Source organism: Macaca nemestrina, chromosome 1 (genome assembly GCF_043159975.1).
Source record: "Macaca nemestrina isolate mMacNem1 chromosome 1, mMacNem.hap1, whole genome shotgun sequence".
NCBI classification, from domain to species: domain Eukaryota; kingdom Metazoa; phylum Chordata; class Mammalia; order Primates; family Cercopithecidae; genus Macaca; species Macaca nemestrina.
The window spans coordinates 191,157,017-191,173,903 of NC_092125.1; the positions used below are offsets into that span (position 1 = coordinate 191,157,017).

At 40.1% G+C, this 16,887-nt stretch overlaps 1 protein-coding gene across 23 annotated transcripts in view; it reads right to left on the minus strand.

Moving 5' to 3' along the window:
- Window positions 1–16,887, minus strand: part of LOC105494842 (coiled-coil domain containing 30) — a 196,325-nt gene that overhangs the window by 5,644 nt on the left and 173,794 nt on the right. For 20 of the 23 annotated variants that reach the window (XM_071094870.1, XM_071094867.1, XM_071094863.1 and 17 more), the window contains 5 exons: window positions 16,722–16,863; window positions 11,312–11,448; window positions 9,071–9,185; window positions 7,567–7,749; window positions 174–241 (listed from right to left, as the gene is read on the minus strand). In XM_071094870.1, coding sequence (XP_070950971.1) covers window positions 174–241; window positions 7,567–7,749; window positions 9,071–9,185; window positions 11,312–11,448; window positions 16,722–16,863 — 645 coding nt within the window. Of the gene's footprint in view, window positions 1–173; window positions 242–7,565; window positions 7,750–8,240; window positions 8,320–9,070; window positions 9,186–11,311; window positions 11,449–14,641; window positions 14,833–16,721; window positions 16,864–16,887 lie in introns of those variants that run through there. The other 3 variants (XM_071094894.1, XR_011622195.1, XM_071094907.1) reach the window with 3 other exon arrangements.

Genomic DNA, 16,887 nt, shown 5'->3' on the forward strand with positions numbered 1-16,887 from the left:
GCAAGGGGAGGAATTGGAAGAAGACTCAAATAATTCATGTAGAGAAAATGACCCCAGAATGCTATGCCTTCTGAAGCCAGCAATCCAGGACTAGTTAGGCAGCCATGACTCTCAGGCGTGGCTGAGAGTCCATCTCAGATAGACTTGACTTTACTTGTCTTAACTTTACTAACCTGGAGTTTGATAAAGGCAGTATTTCATTCACTACTTCAGATTCAAGGATGTCACTAATTGTTGTTTCCTAAAAGGAAAGAAAGGATGAATGTGAAAAGTTATAGTGATAAATCATTAGCTCTATGATCCTAGAAAGAATATGTATATAATAGATATAATACCTCCACATAGTACAAACAATGAAAAACATAAAAGGGTATAGAATGAAAAGCTGGTTGCCCTCTCACTCTCTCTCTCTATAATCTATCTATATCTATTTATAGACTATCTATATCTGTCTATCTAGTTTTACACATGTGGTACTAGACATACTATCTTCACCTTGCTTCTTTCTTTTGTTACGTATATTTTGGAGATATTGCAGAAAATTTATTTTTAAAATAACAGCTTTGTTGAGAATTAACTCACATACTATAAAGTTTTCCCTTTTAGTTGGTTCAATTCAGTGCTTTCTAATGTACTCACACAGTTATGCAACCATCACCACTATCTAATTCCAGAACATTTTCATCAGCCCCCAGAAAAGCCCATACCCGGGAGCAGTCTACTCCCCATTTATTCCTCCCCCAATCCTTGGCATCACTAATATACTTTCTGTCTTTATGGATTTCCTTATTCTGGATGTTTCATATAAATGGAATCATGTGGCCTTTTATGTCTGCCTTCTTTATTATCATGTTTTCAAGGTTCATTATATAGTAAGTATTAATACTTTATGTCTTTTATGGCTGAATAATATTCCAATGTTTGGATAAAACACATTTTGTTTGTCCATTCATCAGGTGATGGAGAGTGGGTTGTTTTCACTTTTTAGTTATTATGAATAATGCTGCTATGAATATTTATGTACAAGTTTCTGGTAGGACATATATTCTTATTTCTCTTGGATATTGTGATGTCAGAAAGTTTTTTAAAATTTATATTTATACTATTGAATATTGACAAATTATAAGTGCATATACTTATGGGTACAAAGTGATGCTATGATACATGATATGAAATGACTGAATTGAGGTAACTAACATATCCATCATCTCAAATACTTATTCTTCCTGTCTAACTGAAACATTGCACCTTTGGCCATTGCCTCCCTACCCCTCAGTCTCTGGTAACCAGCATTTTGCTCTATGCTTACATGTGTTCAATTGTTTTAGATTCCACATTTAAGTGAGAAGATGTAGTATTTGTTTTTCTGTGCCAGGCTTTTTTTCACTTAGCGTAATGTCCTCCAGGTTCACCAATGTTGTTGCAAATGACAGAATTTCCCTCCTTTTTAAGGCTAAATAGTATTCTATTGTGTATATATACCACATTTTTACACACCATGGTGTATATCACATCCTGACTTCAAATCCTTTGGATGTATATCCAGAAGTAAGATTGCTGGATCATATGGTAGTTCTATTTTCACTTTGTTGGGGAAACTCCACACAGTTTTCCATAATTGCTGTACTAATTTATATTCCAAACAACAGTGTACAAGGTTTCCCTTTTCTCCACAACCTTGCCAACACATTATCTTTCATATTTTTGGTTTGTTGAGATAGGGTGTTGCTCTGTCACCAAGGCTGGAGTGCAGTAATGTGAACATAGCTCATTGCAGCCTTGACCTCCTGGGCTTAAGGAATCCTCCCACCTCAGCCTCCTGAGAAGCTACAACCACAGATGCACACCCAACTAATTAAAACAAAAAAAATTTTTTTTGTACATACAGGGTCTTGCTGTGTTGCCCAGGCTGATCTAGAACTCCTGATCTCAAGCAATCTTCCCACCTCAGCCTCCCAAACTGCTGGGATTACAAGTTTGAGCTACCCTTATCTTTCATCTTTTTGATAATAGTCATTTTGACAGGTGTGAGGTGATATCTCATTGTGGTTTTAATGTGCATTTCCATAACGATTCATGATGTTGAGCTTTTTTTTTTTTTTTCATATATCTGTTGTCCATTTGTATGTCTTCTTTTGAGAAATGTCTATTCAGGCCCTTTGCCCACTTTTTAATTGGGTTATGTTCTTGCTATTGAGTTGAGATCCTTATATATTTTGGATAGTAATCCCTTATCAGATGTGTAGCTTACAGATATTTTCTCCCAATCCATAGGTTGCCTCTTCACTCTGTTAATTGTTTCTTTTGCTGTGCAGAAGTTTTTTAGTTTGATGTAATCCCATCCCTTTTGTGTATGTTTGTTTTTGTTCCCTGAAATTTTCATGTCAAATTGAAAAAATTGTTGTCCAGATCAACATCATGTAGTTTTTCGCTATGTGGTGTTCTTCTAGTAGTTTTACAATTTCAGGTCTTGTCTTTAAGTCTTTAATCCATTTGGAGTTGATTTTTTTTTTTTTTTTTTTTTTTGAGACGGAGTCTCGCTCTGTCGCCCAGCCCAGGCTGGAGTGCAGTGGCGCGATCTCAGCTCACTGCAAGCTCCGCCTCCCGGGTTCACGCCATTCTCCTGCCTCAGCCTCCCGAGTAGCTGGGACTACAGGCGCCCACAACCGCGCCCGGCTAATTTTTTATATTTTTAGTAGAGACGGGGTTTCACCGTGGTCTCGATCTCCTGACCTTGTGATCCGCCTGCCTCGGCCTCCCAAAGTGCTGGGATTACAGGCGTGAGCCACCGCGCCCGGCCTTGGAGTTGATTTTTTAATGTAGTGTTAGGTAAGGGTCCACTTTCATTCTTCTTGCACGTGGATATCCAATTTTCTCAATACTGTTTTGTTGAAGGGACTGTCCTTTTCTCAATGTCATTCTCATCCTTTGTCAAAACATCAACTGACTATAGGCCAGGGGTGGTGTCTGACACCTAAATCCCAGCATTTTGGGAGGCCAAGGCAGAAGCATTGCTTAAGCCCAGGAGTTTGAGACCAGCCTGGGCAACATGACAAGACCCAATTGCTACAAAAAATTTAAAAAATTAGCTGAGTGTGATGGTGTGCACCTATGGTTCCAGCTACTTGGAAGACTGAGGTGGGAGGATTGCTTGAGCCCAGGAAGTTGAGGCTGCAGTGAGCTATGATTGCACCACTGCACTCCAGACTGGGCAACAGAAAAAGAAAAATCAATGTGCTGTAAATGTGTGGGTTTGTTTTTAGGCTCTCTATGTGGTTCCATTTGGTCTGTGTGTCTAATGCCAGTCCCATGTTGTTTTAATTACTATAGTTCTGTTATATATATATATAGACAGGATCTTGTTCTGTTACCCAGGCTGGAGTGCAGTGGCACAATCATGGCTTACTGCAACCTCTACTACCTGGCTTCAAGCAATCCTCTTGCCTCAGCCTGCCAAGTAGCTGAGATTACTATGCCCGGCTAATTTTTTACTTTCTTGTAGAGATGGGGTTTTGCCATGTTGGTCTTGAACTCCTGGGCACAAGCTGGTCTCAAACTCCTGAGCTCAAGCAATCTGCCCGCCTCAGCCTCCCAAAGTGCTGGGATTACAAGTATGAGCCACTGTACCCAACCTGTAATATAGTTTGAAATCAGGTAGTATGAGGCCTCCAGCTTTGTTCTTTCTGCTGAATATTGCCTTGGCTATTTGCGAGTTTTATAGTTCCACATGAATTTTAGGACTGTTTTTTCTATTTCTATGAAAAATGACATTGGAATTTTGATAGGTATTGCACTGAACCTATAGATTGCTTTGGGTGGTATGGGCATTTTAGCAATATTAATTCTTTCAATTCATGAACACTAATATCTTTTCGTTTATTGTGTTTTCTTCAATTTATTTCATCAAAGTTTTATAGTTTTAAGTATACAGATCTTTCACCTCTTTGGTTAAATTTATTCCTAAGTAGTTTATTTCTTTTGTAGTTAGTGTAAATTGTATTATTTTCTTGATTTCATTTTTGGATAATGTGTTGTTGGTGTATAGAAGCACTACTGATTTTGGTGTGTTGATTTTGTATCCTGCAACTTTACTGTATTTTCTTCTGAGTTCTAACAGTTTTTAGGGATTTCTATATATAAGATCATGTTGTCAACAAATAGACACAATTTCACTGTTTCCTTTCCTATTTGGATGCCTTTTATTTCTTTCTCTTGCCTAATTGCTCTGGCAAAGATTTCCAGTACATATGAAATAGAAGTGGTAAGCGTGGGCATCCTTGTCTTGTTCCTGATCTTTGAGAAAAAGCTTCCAACTTTTCACCATTGAGTATAATGTTAGCTGTGGGCTTGTCATACATGGCCTTTATTGTATTGAGGTATATTTCTTCTAAACCTAAACTTTTGAGAGTTTTTATCATGAAAGGATTTGAATTTTGTCAAATGCTTTTTCTGTATGTAATAAGATGATCATATGGTTTTTGTCCTTTATTATATTAATGTGGGGTATCATGTTTATTGATTTGCATATGTTGAGCCATCCTTATATTCCTGGGCCAAATCTCACTTGATCATGGTGAACGATCTTTTTATATTCTTGCCTGGTTTTGGCATCTGAGTAATGCTGGCCTCACTTAATGAGTTTGTTAGTATTCCCTCCTCTTTATTTTTTTTGAAGAGTTTGAGTAAGATTGGTATTCATTCTTTAAATATTTGGTGGACTTCAGGAGTGAATCCAGTAGGTTCTGATCTCTTCTTTGATGGGAGACTTTTTATTATGGCTTTGATCTCATGATTCATTATTGGTTTGTTGAGGTTTTCTATTTCTTCATGGTTCAATCTTGGTAGGTTGTATGTTTCTAGAAATTTATCCATTTCTTCTAGGTTTTCCTATTTGTTGGCATATAGTTATTCATAATAGTCTCTAATGATTCTTTGTATTTCTGAGATCTCAGTTGTTATTCTCCTTTTTCATTTCTGATTTATTTATTTGGGTCTTCTCTCTTTTTTTTCTTAGTTAGTCTAGCTAAAGATGTGTTGATTTTGTTTATCTTAAAAAAAAAAAACCCCAACTTTTTGTTTCATTGATTTTATGTATTGTTCTTTTAATCTCAATTTCATTTATTTCTGCTCTAATCTTTTTGTTTGTTTGTTTTGTTTTGAGACAGTCTTGCTCTGTCACCCAGGCTGGAGTGCAGTGGTGTGATCTCGGCTCACTGCAAACTCCACCTCCCAAGTTCAAGTGATTCTGCTGCCTCAGCCTCCCGAGTAGCTAGGATTACAGGTGCGTGCCACCACATCCAGCTAATTCTTTTGTATTTTTAGTAGAGATGGGATTTCACTGTGTTGGCCAGAATGGTCTCAATATCCTGGCCTCGTGATCCACCCACCTTGGCCTCCCAAAGTGCTGGGACTACAGGTGTGAGCCACTGCGCCCAGCCTGCTCTAATGTTTATTATTGCTTTCCTTGTATCAATTTTGGGTTTGGTTTGTTTTTGCTTTTCTCATTTCTTGAGGTGCATCTTTAGGTTGTTTGTTTGAAGTCTTTCCACTTTTTCGATATAGGTGTTTATTATTATAAACTTCCCTCTTAAGGTCAGGCATGATGGCTCAGGCCTGTAATCCCAGCACTTTGGGAGGCTTTGGTGGGCGGATCACCTGAGGTCGGGAGTTTGAGACCAGCCTGACCAACATGGAGAAACCCTGTCTCTACTAAAAATACAAAATTAGCCGGGCATGGTGGTGCATGCCCGTAATCCCAGCTACTCGGGAGGCTGAGGCAGGAGAATCACTTGAACCCAGGAGGTGGAGGTTGCAGTGAGCTGAGATCGCACCATTGCACTCCAACCTGGGCAACAAGAGTGAAACTCCGTCTAAAAACAAACAAACAAACAAACAACAACAAAAAACTTCCCTCTTAATATGACTTTTATCATATCCCATAGATTTTGTATTCCCATTTCCATTTGTTTCAAGATATTTTAAATTTTCCATCTTAATTTCTCTTTTTTTTTTTTTTTTGAGACGGAGTCTTGCTCTGTCGCCCAGGCTGGAGTGCCATCTTAATTTCTTAATTAACCTATTGGTCATTTGAGAGTATGTTGTTTTATTTCCATGTGCTTGTGTAGTTTCCAAGGTTTTTCCTGTTATTGTTTACTAGTTTCATTTCACTGTGTTCAAAGAAGATACTTGACACAATTTCTATTTTTTAAATTCATACTTGTTTTGTGGTCTAAGATATGGTCTATTCTGAAAAATGTTCTATGTGCTGATGAAAAGAATGTGTATTCTGCAGCAGTGGGTATGTTCCATAAGTGTCAGTTAGATCTAGTACGTCTAGTGTGTAGTTTAACTCCACTGTTTGTTGATTTACTGTTAGGATGATCTGTCCATTATGGAGAGTTGGGTGTTAAAGTCCCCACGAATACTGTATTGCAGTCCATCTCTCACTTTAGATCTATTAATGTTAGCCTTATATATTTGGGAGTTCTGGTGTTGGATGCATAGATATTTATAATTGTTATATTCACTTGCTGAATTGGCCCTTTATCATTATATAGGTTTTTAGTCTTTGATTTGTAGTCTATTTCATCTGATATGACTATAGCTATTCCTGCTTTTCTTTGGTTTCCAGTTGCATGGAATATCTTTTTCCACTCCTTTTCACTCTCTGTGTCATTATAGGTGAGATGGGTTTCTTGAGGGCAGCATATAGTTGGGTTTTATTTCTTTATCCATTCAGCTACTTGGTGAATTTTATTTTTTTGTATTGATTTTATTTATTTATTTTTTTGAGATGGAGTCTCCCTCTTTCACCCAGGCTGGAGTGCAGTGGCTCAGTCTTGGCTCACTGCAACCTCTGCCTCCCAGGTTCAAGTGATTCTCCTGCCTCAGCCTCCTGAGTAACTGGGATTATAGGCACATACCACCACGCCCAGCTAATTTTTTTGTATTTTTAGTAGAGACAGGGTTTCACCATGTTGGCCAGGCTAGTCTCAAACTCCTGACCTCAGGTGATCCACCCGCTTCAGCCTTCCAAAGTGGATTACAGGCATGAACCATCGCACCCAGCCAAATCTTTAATGCTAGATCCCTGCCTCCTTTTTGGCTCTAGGTGGCACCTTAAGCTCAGGTTCACCTTGGCTCTAGTAAATGGTCAGAGCACTGCCTGTCCCAAATAGGGGAGGTCCCAAACGGATTATCCTGGCAGTGAGGGAAGGCTGTCTAGGGGTTCATGCCCAGGAGACCTGGGGGACATAGCTCCTACAGCCACTCTTATGTCTTCTTTGGCTGAGTTACAGAGCAGAGTCCCACCTCCTCTGTTTCAGGGATATTTCAGGGATATGTCTGTCTTCAGGGGTATTTCTGCGTTCAGGAAGTTGTGATACTACCCGCGGGTTAAGACAAGGACTGGTTTCTGGCTAGGAAACCCAAGAAAGTGGGGAATCTGACTACTTCAGTTTTACTTTTTCCAGCGTAGAAACCATAAGTTGAGAGATTTTCCAAACAGTGGGTGCCTGGCAGATTGAGGGGAAGGGCATTGTGGATGCGGAAGTTCGATTCTCCTACCATCTGCTCAGAGTGTTTCCACTTCTCAGTGGCCTTGGGAACTGACTCATCCTCATGCTGGAGTTCTGCATTGTTGCAGGTGCAGACCTCAGTGCTGTATATTTCTTTCCGTTTCTTTGTTGCGGGGAGAGAAGCCAGCTTGCCTCTATGCCACCATTTTGGAACAGGAAACTCCTTAAGATTCTAAGTTTAAAAACAATTTTGGAGTTATTCCAATAGGTATCAAGATGTTAGAAGTTAGTACCTTTGACACATATGGAATATTGAGTTTGATGTGCTATAGTTCTGACCCATGTGACCCTTATCTTGATTCAAGGGTAACAATATACATCTCAAAGCTATTGGTCCCAGACATACTCCATTAAGTCTTCTAACTCAGCACTTGTGATACTATAGGACTTATTTACAAATGTGTCTGTCCTTCTCTACTAGACCAAAGGCCTCTGAAAACAGGGACTATCTTTGTATTCTTAGAACCTAGGCTATTTCCTGGAAATGGTAAGTATTTGCTGAATGAATAAGTAAAAGAATGAATGACTAGACAATTGAAAACAGTTGTAGCTCAAGGAAAGACATAAATTACTGGATATCAAGACACACTACTTGGCAGTTCTACTTTTGACAAAATTGGAAAAAAACCCAAAAACCCACTCATATAGCTTGGAAATAATCACCTCTCTGAGACCAAATAAGTCTTGTAGCAACAATGACCAACAAGCAGGATCTACTGTCCAGTATCTTGGGAAGAAACATCTAGTAGGTGATATAAACCAGAGAAGAAAGTAATCAGCCTCCATCTTGGTTTCAGAATATGATTCTGTTCATTGAAGTCCCTCTTGCTGACTTGCTTACCAGACAGACTATGGACCTGATCTGAACATGTACTATTTTCTGCATCTCTCTGTATTTGGCTACTTGTCTGCTTGGACTTTTGGAACATAATTGCTTTTCTTTCACTCAGATGCTCTCTTTAGGCTTGACTCTTTTGCCATAGGAAACTTCACATTACTTCGCTGAGCCTCAGATTTGCTCATCTTTCATATGGGGCTAGAATCATACATGGCAAACAGGGCTGTTGAGAATGAGGCACATATGTTAAAACACTGAATATTTATTCATTCTCAAATATTTATGGAGTACCTGTCCATAGATACAGTAATATATGAGATACACTCCTTGCCCTCCGGGAACTCACTGCTGAGTTAATCAGATAGAGAAGAAAAAGGGCAATGACAATACAGTGTATTAAGGAAGAAGCTATGAGGCATATACAAATTTCTTGGAGATTACACAGGTGGAAATAGTTTACTAAAATCTGGCTGTTCAAGAGCAGTCTAAAGGTCTGCTATCCTGATGTGCAGCCAAGAGCCTCTTTGCCACAGCCTACCATGAGGCCAAGAGCCCAGCTACAACTATATAAAGATGAAGGGAAAAGACAGCACAGCAGCCGTAGCAACCCGAACTTCACATTAAAGGCAGGCCCAATAGGAAGCACACATCTTACCTCTCCTCTGCGAATATGGATGCTCCTTATAATTCGCTCTAAGAAGCCAATCTGCTGTGTGAGACGAAGACTATTTTCCTGTAATTGCTTATTTTCTTTATCCATGTAAAGTACCCTAAGAATGGCATAAATCAGTGGCATGATTAGAAATTTCTGTATCATTACTAAAAACCCAAAACTACATTCCCACTGGCTCTGGATCTTAGACCACTGTCCAGATTTTAGAAGCAAGTTTTGACAGAATAATTCCCACCATATTCCAAGACCAAGTGTGATATTAATACTGAGTGTCAACTTAATTGGATTGAGGGATACAAAGTATTATCCTGGGTGTGTCTGTGAGGGTGTCACCAAAAGAGATTAACATTTGAGTCAGTGGGCTGGGAAAGGCAGATTCACCCTTAATCTAATCAGCTTCCAGCGAATATAAAGCAGGCAGAAAAACGTGAAAAAGAGAGACAGGCCTCGCCTCCCAGTTTACATCTTTCTCCCATGCTGGATGCCTCCCGCCCTCGAACACAGGACTCTGAGTTCTTCAGTTTAGGGACTCAGACTGGCTCTCCTTGCTCCTCAGCTTGCAGACAGCATATTGTGGACCTTGTGATCATGTAAGTTAATACTTAATAAACTCCTCTTTTTATATATATATATGTATATACACACACACAGTCTCCTTTACATATACATACATACATATATATACACACACACATATGGGAGTGTGTGTGTGTGTGTGTATATATATATATATATATCTCCTGTTCTGTCCCTCTAAGAGAACCCTAATACACGAAGTAAAAGTTAATAAGATTTTGGGCTGTACATGGTTATTAAATACATGTACAAGAGTATTAATTCTAGCCCTTAAAAAATTTAAGGAAGGATATGATCCCATTTAGGGATGGGAATGAAACAAGAGAGGCTCTGTATCCCTTCAAATATTGTAGCTACATAGCTTATATCTGGTTCTGTTCTCATACTGATCTGCTTCTGATTTCTTGTGAAGTAGAAATAGTAGTAGCAGTAGCAGCAACCAAGTTTCAAGTACTTGCCATGTACTTTATGCAATGTAACCTACCCACACCATAAGCACTTAAAACTTTTCATGTATTAGCTCATTTAATATGCGTAGCAACCTGATGAAATATAAACTGTTGTGACAAATCTGAGCCTCCGTTTCCTTATCTGTAAAATGACGAAATACTCCTTGGAAGAAACTTACTCTAAGGAAAACATTCAAGTCCAATCCAGGTGATTGTGTCATCAGTAGGGCAAGGTAGAAAGATTATTCATGTTAATGCAAAGGTAATGAGTTAATTGTGTTAGATCCTGACTGTCAGAAGCTATGACAGTTTGAGAAGAGCAGTGATTTATATGGGACATCTAAAAGGGAGACACAGAGAGTAAAAGATCATCAGAGATTCTCCAAGCCTGCCCAGAGATGTGTGCCCAAAGGAGTGGACAAGAACATTCCAGTCTGCTTGGCAGTCCTCTCCCCAGACTATGGTGCTATGGTCTAGGGCCAGGCTGCTGAGGTCCACATGCTGCTCTGTCACTGACTGGGCTGGGTGAGTTCCCTCACCTCTCTAGACCTTGGCTTCCTATCTGTAAAATAAGGCTAATAGTGCCTCTCTCCTGGGATTGGTGTTAGGATTAAATGAATGAGAGAGCTAGCATATAGTAATTGCTCAGACAAATCTTAATCATTCCAATTATTATTGGTGACATTATTTGTTAACATCAACCCACTCTCTTTGATTATAATTAAAGTCTCCTATGAAGAAGAGAATGCTCAGGCTGGCTGAAATGTAACTTATTTTCTGCTTATAATATTTCTCATTAAAAATTAATACACTGGTATCCTGTGGATTCCATGAATTTAAGTTACTTCTGTGAGCCTAATTCTCTCTTATTCTACCTTGATTCCATAGGTATTGAATAATAAAAATGTGGATCAACACACACAAAATGACAGGCCAGAATGCACACAGCCAAGTCCTCAGTGAGGCAATGACATTATGAAACAGCCTATCTAAATAGCCAACCAGCCTCCTCCATTATATTTTTCTCTTTGATTTAACAATTTCTGCCACTTGTATGATCTGCTGAAAACAGCAGACAGCAGAGCGAGAGTTATAGGGTAGGCTGCAAACTCAAAGGACAGCCTCTAGAACCATCTCTTTGTTGAGGGAGAAACATCCTGTTGTGGAGTTCATTGGCTCCAGGCAGGATGGCACCTACCTGCTCTGGATGGAAGATATCGTCCATTTGTTGCTGTGGATCAACTGTTCTTGCTCTATGACTTGCTCCTGAAGTTTCCTTTTTTCTAGAAGCAGGGTATCATTTTGGGCAGTGATCTGGTCCTGTATTGCCTTCTCCTAGGGATTAGAAAGTCTCCTAATTACCACAGCAGGAGAATGATAAATTTAAGAGCATAAGCCTGTTTCTAAATCTAGCAGAAATTTTCCCTTATTTACTTTTTTTTCTCCTGTCCCCTAGTCTGTTTCTACCTGTTTGCTGACATTGTCATTCATTGTAGCTAAATAGTTTTCCAGTTTTTGAGAGGTTATTTCATGTCATATATATATAAAATTTTTTTTTTTTTCTTTGAGATGGAGTCTCACTCTATCACCCAGGCTGGAGTGCAGTGGTGCTATCTTGGCAAGCTCCACCTTCCAGGTTCACGCCATTCTACTGCCTCAGCCTCCCAAGTAGCTGGGACTACAGGCGCCTGCCACCACGCCCAGCTAATTTTTTTGTATTTTTAGTAGAGACGGGGTTTCACCGTGTTAGCCAGGATGGTCTCTATCTCCTGACCTCGTGATCCTCCCGCCTTGACCTCCCAAAGTGCTGGGATTACAGGCGTGAGCTACCGCGCCCGGCCTATGTCATGTATTTTTTTTTTCTTCTTTTTCATGACCCTGAAAGTAGTGAGATCATGTTTTTTGTTTTGTTTTGTTTTGTTTTGACATGGAGTCTTCCTTTGTCACCCGGGCTGGAGTGCAGTGGCACAATCTCGGCTCACTACAACCTCTGCCTGCCAGGTTCAGCCTCAGTCTCCTGAGTAGCTGGGATTACAGGCATCCACCACCATACCCAGCTAATTTTCATATTTTTAGTAGAGACAGGGTTTCGCCATGTTGGTCAGGCTGATCTTGAACTTCTGACCATAAGTGATCTGCCTGCCTTGGCCTCCCAAAGGTTTGGGATTACAGGTGTGGGCCACTGTGTCTGACTGTGGTTTTTTTGTTTGTTTGTTTGTTTTTATAGACAAGGTCTAGCTCTGTCATCCAGACTGGAGTGCAGTGGTACAATCATGGCTCATGGTAACCTCACACTCCTGGGCTCAAGCGATCATGTGCCTCAGTCTCCTGAGCAGCTAGGACTACAGGCATGAACCACCACAGCTGGCTAATTTTTAAATTTTTTGTAGAGTCAGATGCCGGGTGCCATGGCTCACACCTGTAATCCCAGCACTCTGGGAGGCTAAAGTGGGAGGATTGCTTGAGCCCAGGAGTTCGAGACCAGCCTGGTCAACATGGTGAGACCCCGTCTCCACATACACACACACGAAAGCCACATGTGGAGTTCAAGGCCGCAGTGAGCTAGGATCGCACCATTGCACTCTAGCCTGGGTGACAGAACGAGACTCTGTCTCAAAAAAATTTTTTTAACGTAAAAAATAAAATAGTAGAAACAGGGTCTTGCTCTGTCGCTCAGGCTGGTCTCAAACTCCTAGCCTCAAACTATCCTCCTGCTTCAGCCTCCCAGAGGACTGGGATTACAGGCATGAGACACTGTACTCAACCTACATGTTTCTTTTAAATAAGATACTAATGTAGGTCATTCAGAAAAGACTGGTCATCTATTGTTATTATTAATTTTAGAGAGTTTCACCCTTTCACCCAGGCTGGAGTGCAGTGGTGTAATCTTGGCTCACTGCAACCTCTGCCCCCTGGGTTCAAGCAATTCTCCTGCCTCAGCCTCCTGAGTAGCTGAGATTATAGGTGCCCACCACCATGCCCAGCTAATTTTTGTACTTTTAGTAAAAATAGGGTTTTGCCATGTTGGCCAGGCTGGTCTCGAACTCCTAACCTCAGGTGATCCACCCACCTCAGCCTCCCAAAGGGCTAGAATTACAGGCATGAGCCACCACGCCTGGCCAGCCATCTATTGTTAAAGACCTATAGGATGTAGATTAGATGATGTTCTGGAAAAACTATTCCAGATTTTAAAGTCCGTCTCAGAGACCCTGCAATATCTAATGGTAGTCTCACCTGCTATAATTTAAAGACATTGAGTTAATAATGTATTGGTAGGGATTGAGAATAGAAGCAATCATCTCACAGATAAATCCTAGACAGCTTTAACTGGATTAAAAAGTGTACTGCATGAGGAAGGTGACTGACAGCTTGTCCTTGGGAAATACTGTATTTTTTAAAACAAACAAAAATTCCAGACACATGCTGTGATAATAAGATAAAATGGGAAAGTGTAGTTTGAGTGGTCACAAAAGAAATCTCAACTGACTCATTATATAAAGAAAAAGCTGAAGGAATGAAGCCAAAATAAGTGGCATTACTTTTTGGAGACTTAGAAGGCAAATCTGGCATTTTTATGCTCAGTGCTCTGGTCCTCAGGCCCTAAAATACATAAAATAAGAATTCCTAGGTTTGTACCACTGTGGCATTAAAAGCTCTAACATCAGTCTTCTCTAGGCTAAATAGTTCTAATTTGGTTAACAATTTCTCTACTAAAAAAATACAAAAAAAAAAAACTAGCCGGGCGAGGTGGCGGCCGCCTGTAGTCCCAGCTACTCGGGAGGCTGAGTCAGGAGAATGGCCTGAACCCGGGAGGCGGAGCTTGCAGTGAGCTGAGATCCGGCCACTGCACTCCAGCCTGGGAGACAGAGCGAGACTCCGTCTCAAAAAAAAAAAAAAAAAAAAAAAAAACAATTTCTCATGTGAACAATGAGTCCACCAATTAACATGCTTCTAAGAGATTTTTTTTTTTTTTTTTTTGAGACGAAGTTTCACTCTTGTCACCTAGGCCGGAGTGCAGTGGTGCAATCTTGGCTCACTGCAACCTCCACCTCCCTGGTTCAAGCAATTCTCCTGCCTCAGCCTCCCAAGTAGTTGGGATTGCAGGCGTGAGCCACTGCACCTGGCCCTTTAAGAAATTATATACCAAAAAAAGGAAAATAACATCTACGAAAAATTTATATGTGCCAAGTGCCACTTTAGAAATTTTATGTTTTAATATTCACAGAAGACTGGTGTATGTAGGGAAGGGATTATTTCCCTCATTTTACAGACAAGAAGAGTGATACACAGAGACTTGTCCAAGCTTACAGGCAGGGCTATAATTTGAATGCAAGTCTATCTAAGGCCAAAGCCCACAGTACCCTTCAATGGCAGTGAGCAAAAGATCTAATTATTCTCTCAGCCTCTGCTTATTTGGGAGCTCCAGCATATTTTATGAAGACCCGTGGTTCTTTGGGTAGGTGCATTAGTTTCCTAGGGCTGCCATAACATTTTCTCATAGTTCTGAGTGGTAGAAATCTGAAATTACATTGTTGTCAGGGTTAATTACTCATGGGGGCTCCAAGAGAGATTGTGTTGCATGCCTTTCTCCTAGCTTCTTGTGGTTGCCAGCAACCCTTGCTATTTCTTGGCTTGTAGCTGTATCATTCCAGTCTCCGACTTCATCATCATGAGGCATTCTTCCCCTGTCTGTGTCTGTCTGTGTGTTTTCCCCTCTTCCTGTAAGGACAGCAATCATCTTAGATTTATGATTCACCCTAATCCAGGATAATCTCATCTTAACTAAGTATATCTGCAAAGACCCTATTTCTATATAAGGTCACATTCTGAGGTTCTAGGACATGAATTTGAGGGGACACTATTCAATCCAGTATAGTCAGGAAGAAAGCGAGCATGCCTGTTGAAAGGAGAAGACTATTTTTCCAGCCTAGAAGCAAAATGCAAAAGTATGAAAAAGAACTGATAATACAGAAAGAGGCTGATGATATGTCTGATGGATCCATGAACTAGGGTTGCTACTTTTTTTCCCTTTCTTTCTCTTCTTCTTTATTTATTTATTTATTTATTTATTTATTTATTTATTTATTTATTTGAGACGGAGTTTTGTTCTTGTCCCCCAGGCTGGAGTGCAATCACATGATCTCGGCTCACTGCAACCTCCGCCTCTTGGGTTCAAGAGATTCTCCTGCCTCAGCTTCCTGAGTAGCTGGAATTACAGGCTTGTACCACCATACCTGGCTAATTTTTTTGTATTTTCAGTAGAGATGGGGTTTCACCATGTTGGCCAGGCTGGTCTCGAACTCCTGACCTCAGGTGATCCGCTCACCTTGGCCTCCCAAAGTGCTAGGATTACAGGTGCAAGCCACCATGCCCAGGGTCGTCGTCTTCTTCTTTTTTTTTTTTTTGCCCATGGGTACTACTAAAATGGATTGCTACTTTTTCTTATACACTTTCCATCGTCTTTTCCTAGTTCTAAGCTGGATCTCAGTCTCTAAAAGTTTGACAAAGTAACGGCAAAAAAGGAGGACTGCAAACATCCAACTTATTTTTCTTCTTTCACTATAGTTTAGAGTATCAAGAGGATTTTTTATTTTTGTTAGACACAGAGCCTCTCTATGTTGCCCAGGCTGGAGTGCAGTGGCTATTTATAAGCACAATTATAGCTCACTGTAACCTTGAACTCCTGGCCTCAAGCAATCCTCCCGCCTTGGCCTCCCAAAGTGTTGGAATTACAGGCATGGACCATTGCACCCAGCCAATTTTTTTAAAACTAAGAATGCAGTATTTGTGACCCACCTGTTATACTCCAAAAATGCTTTATTGTGTATAGGCTGGGAATTCTTGACCTAGAGTCCCAGGATAGTTGAAGGAATCACTGAAATTACATTAATGGTTATGGTATCCTTGGCACATAGTGGTGGTATAAAAATTTGTTGAATGTGGAAATTAATATTTTAGGAGTGATGACAGAGTTCTCAAAATTCTGAAAGGGCTAGTGATCCCAAGAAGGGAAAACCTTACTGGCCTAGTCAGTTACTCTCCATCTTGAAATTATGTAGTTTAATAATCCCACAACCATTCTGCATTTGATTCTATTCATTTGCCCCATTTCCTTCTTATTCATACCCCACTAAGTCACAAGGGCAGTAAGACAAACATAAATAAACCATGGACATTTAGAAAAAAGCTTGAGGGCAAGGACTGATACAGGAGTAAGGATCACCTATTTTCACTGCCATTTAAAACTGACACTGAAGTCTGAGGCAAAATGAGGGCTCCACAAAGCAGAAATGAGTTACTGAGAGTGGTTTGGGAGTCTGTGCTCAGGGGTGTTCAAGAAAAGGCATTTCCATCTGAAGGCAAGACACTGATCATAAGTTGGCAGTACAGAGTATTTTCAGTATTCAGTTCCGTTTAGCAGCACTAGAAGTCTTATGTACTTTTGGTCAGGGCTTAAAGAATTACTCATTGAAAGATGGTGCAAAGAAAAGAAATGAAAACAAGGACTACGAAGGGGTCACAAATAATTTTTAAAACGAAAGGGCTTTCTCCAAATGGTTGACCATGGGAATCACCAGTGAGCTCTTCACCTTTTATTTTTTCCTCACCTTTTCTATTTTATGTTGCAGGATTCCAATTTCATCTTCAAATTCGTTAATTCTCTTATCTCGTAGTTCTACTTCATTCGTTAAACGATACTTGACTTTTTGAAGCTTGATTTTGTGTTGCTGATGTTTCTCATTATAGTTTCTGTAAAAGTAAATTTGAGTTTAG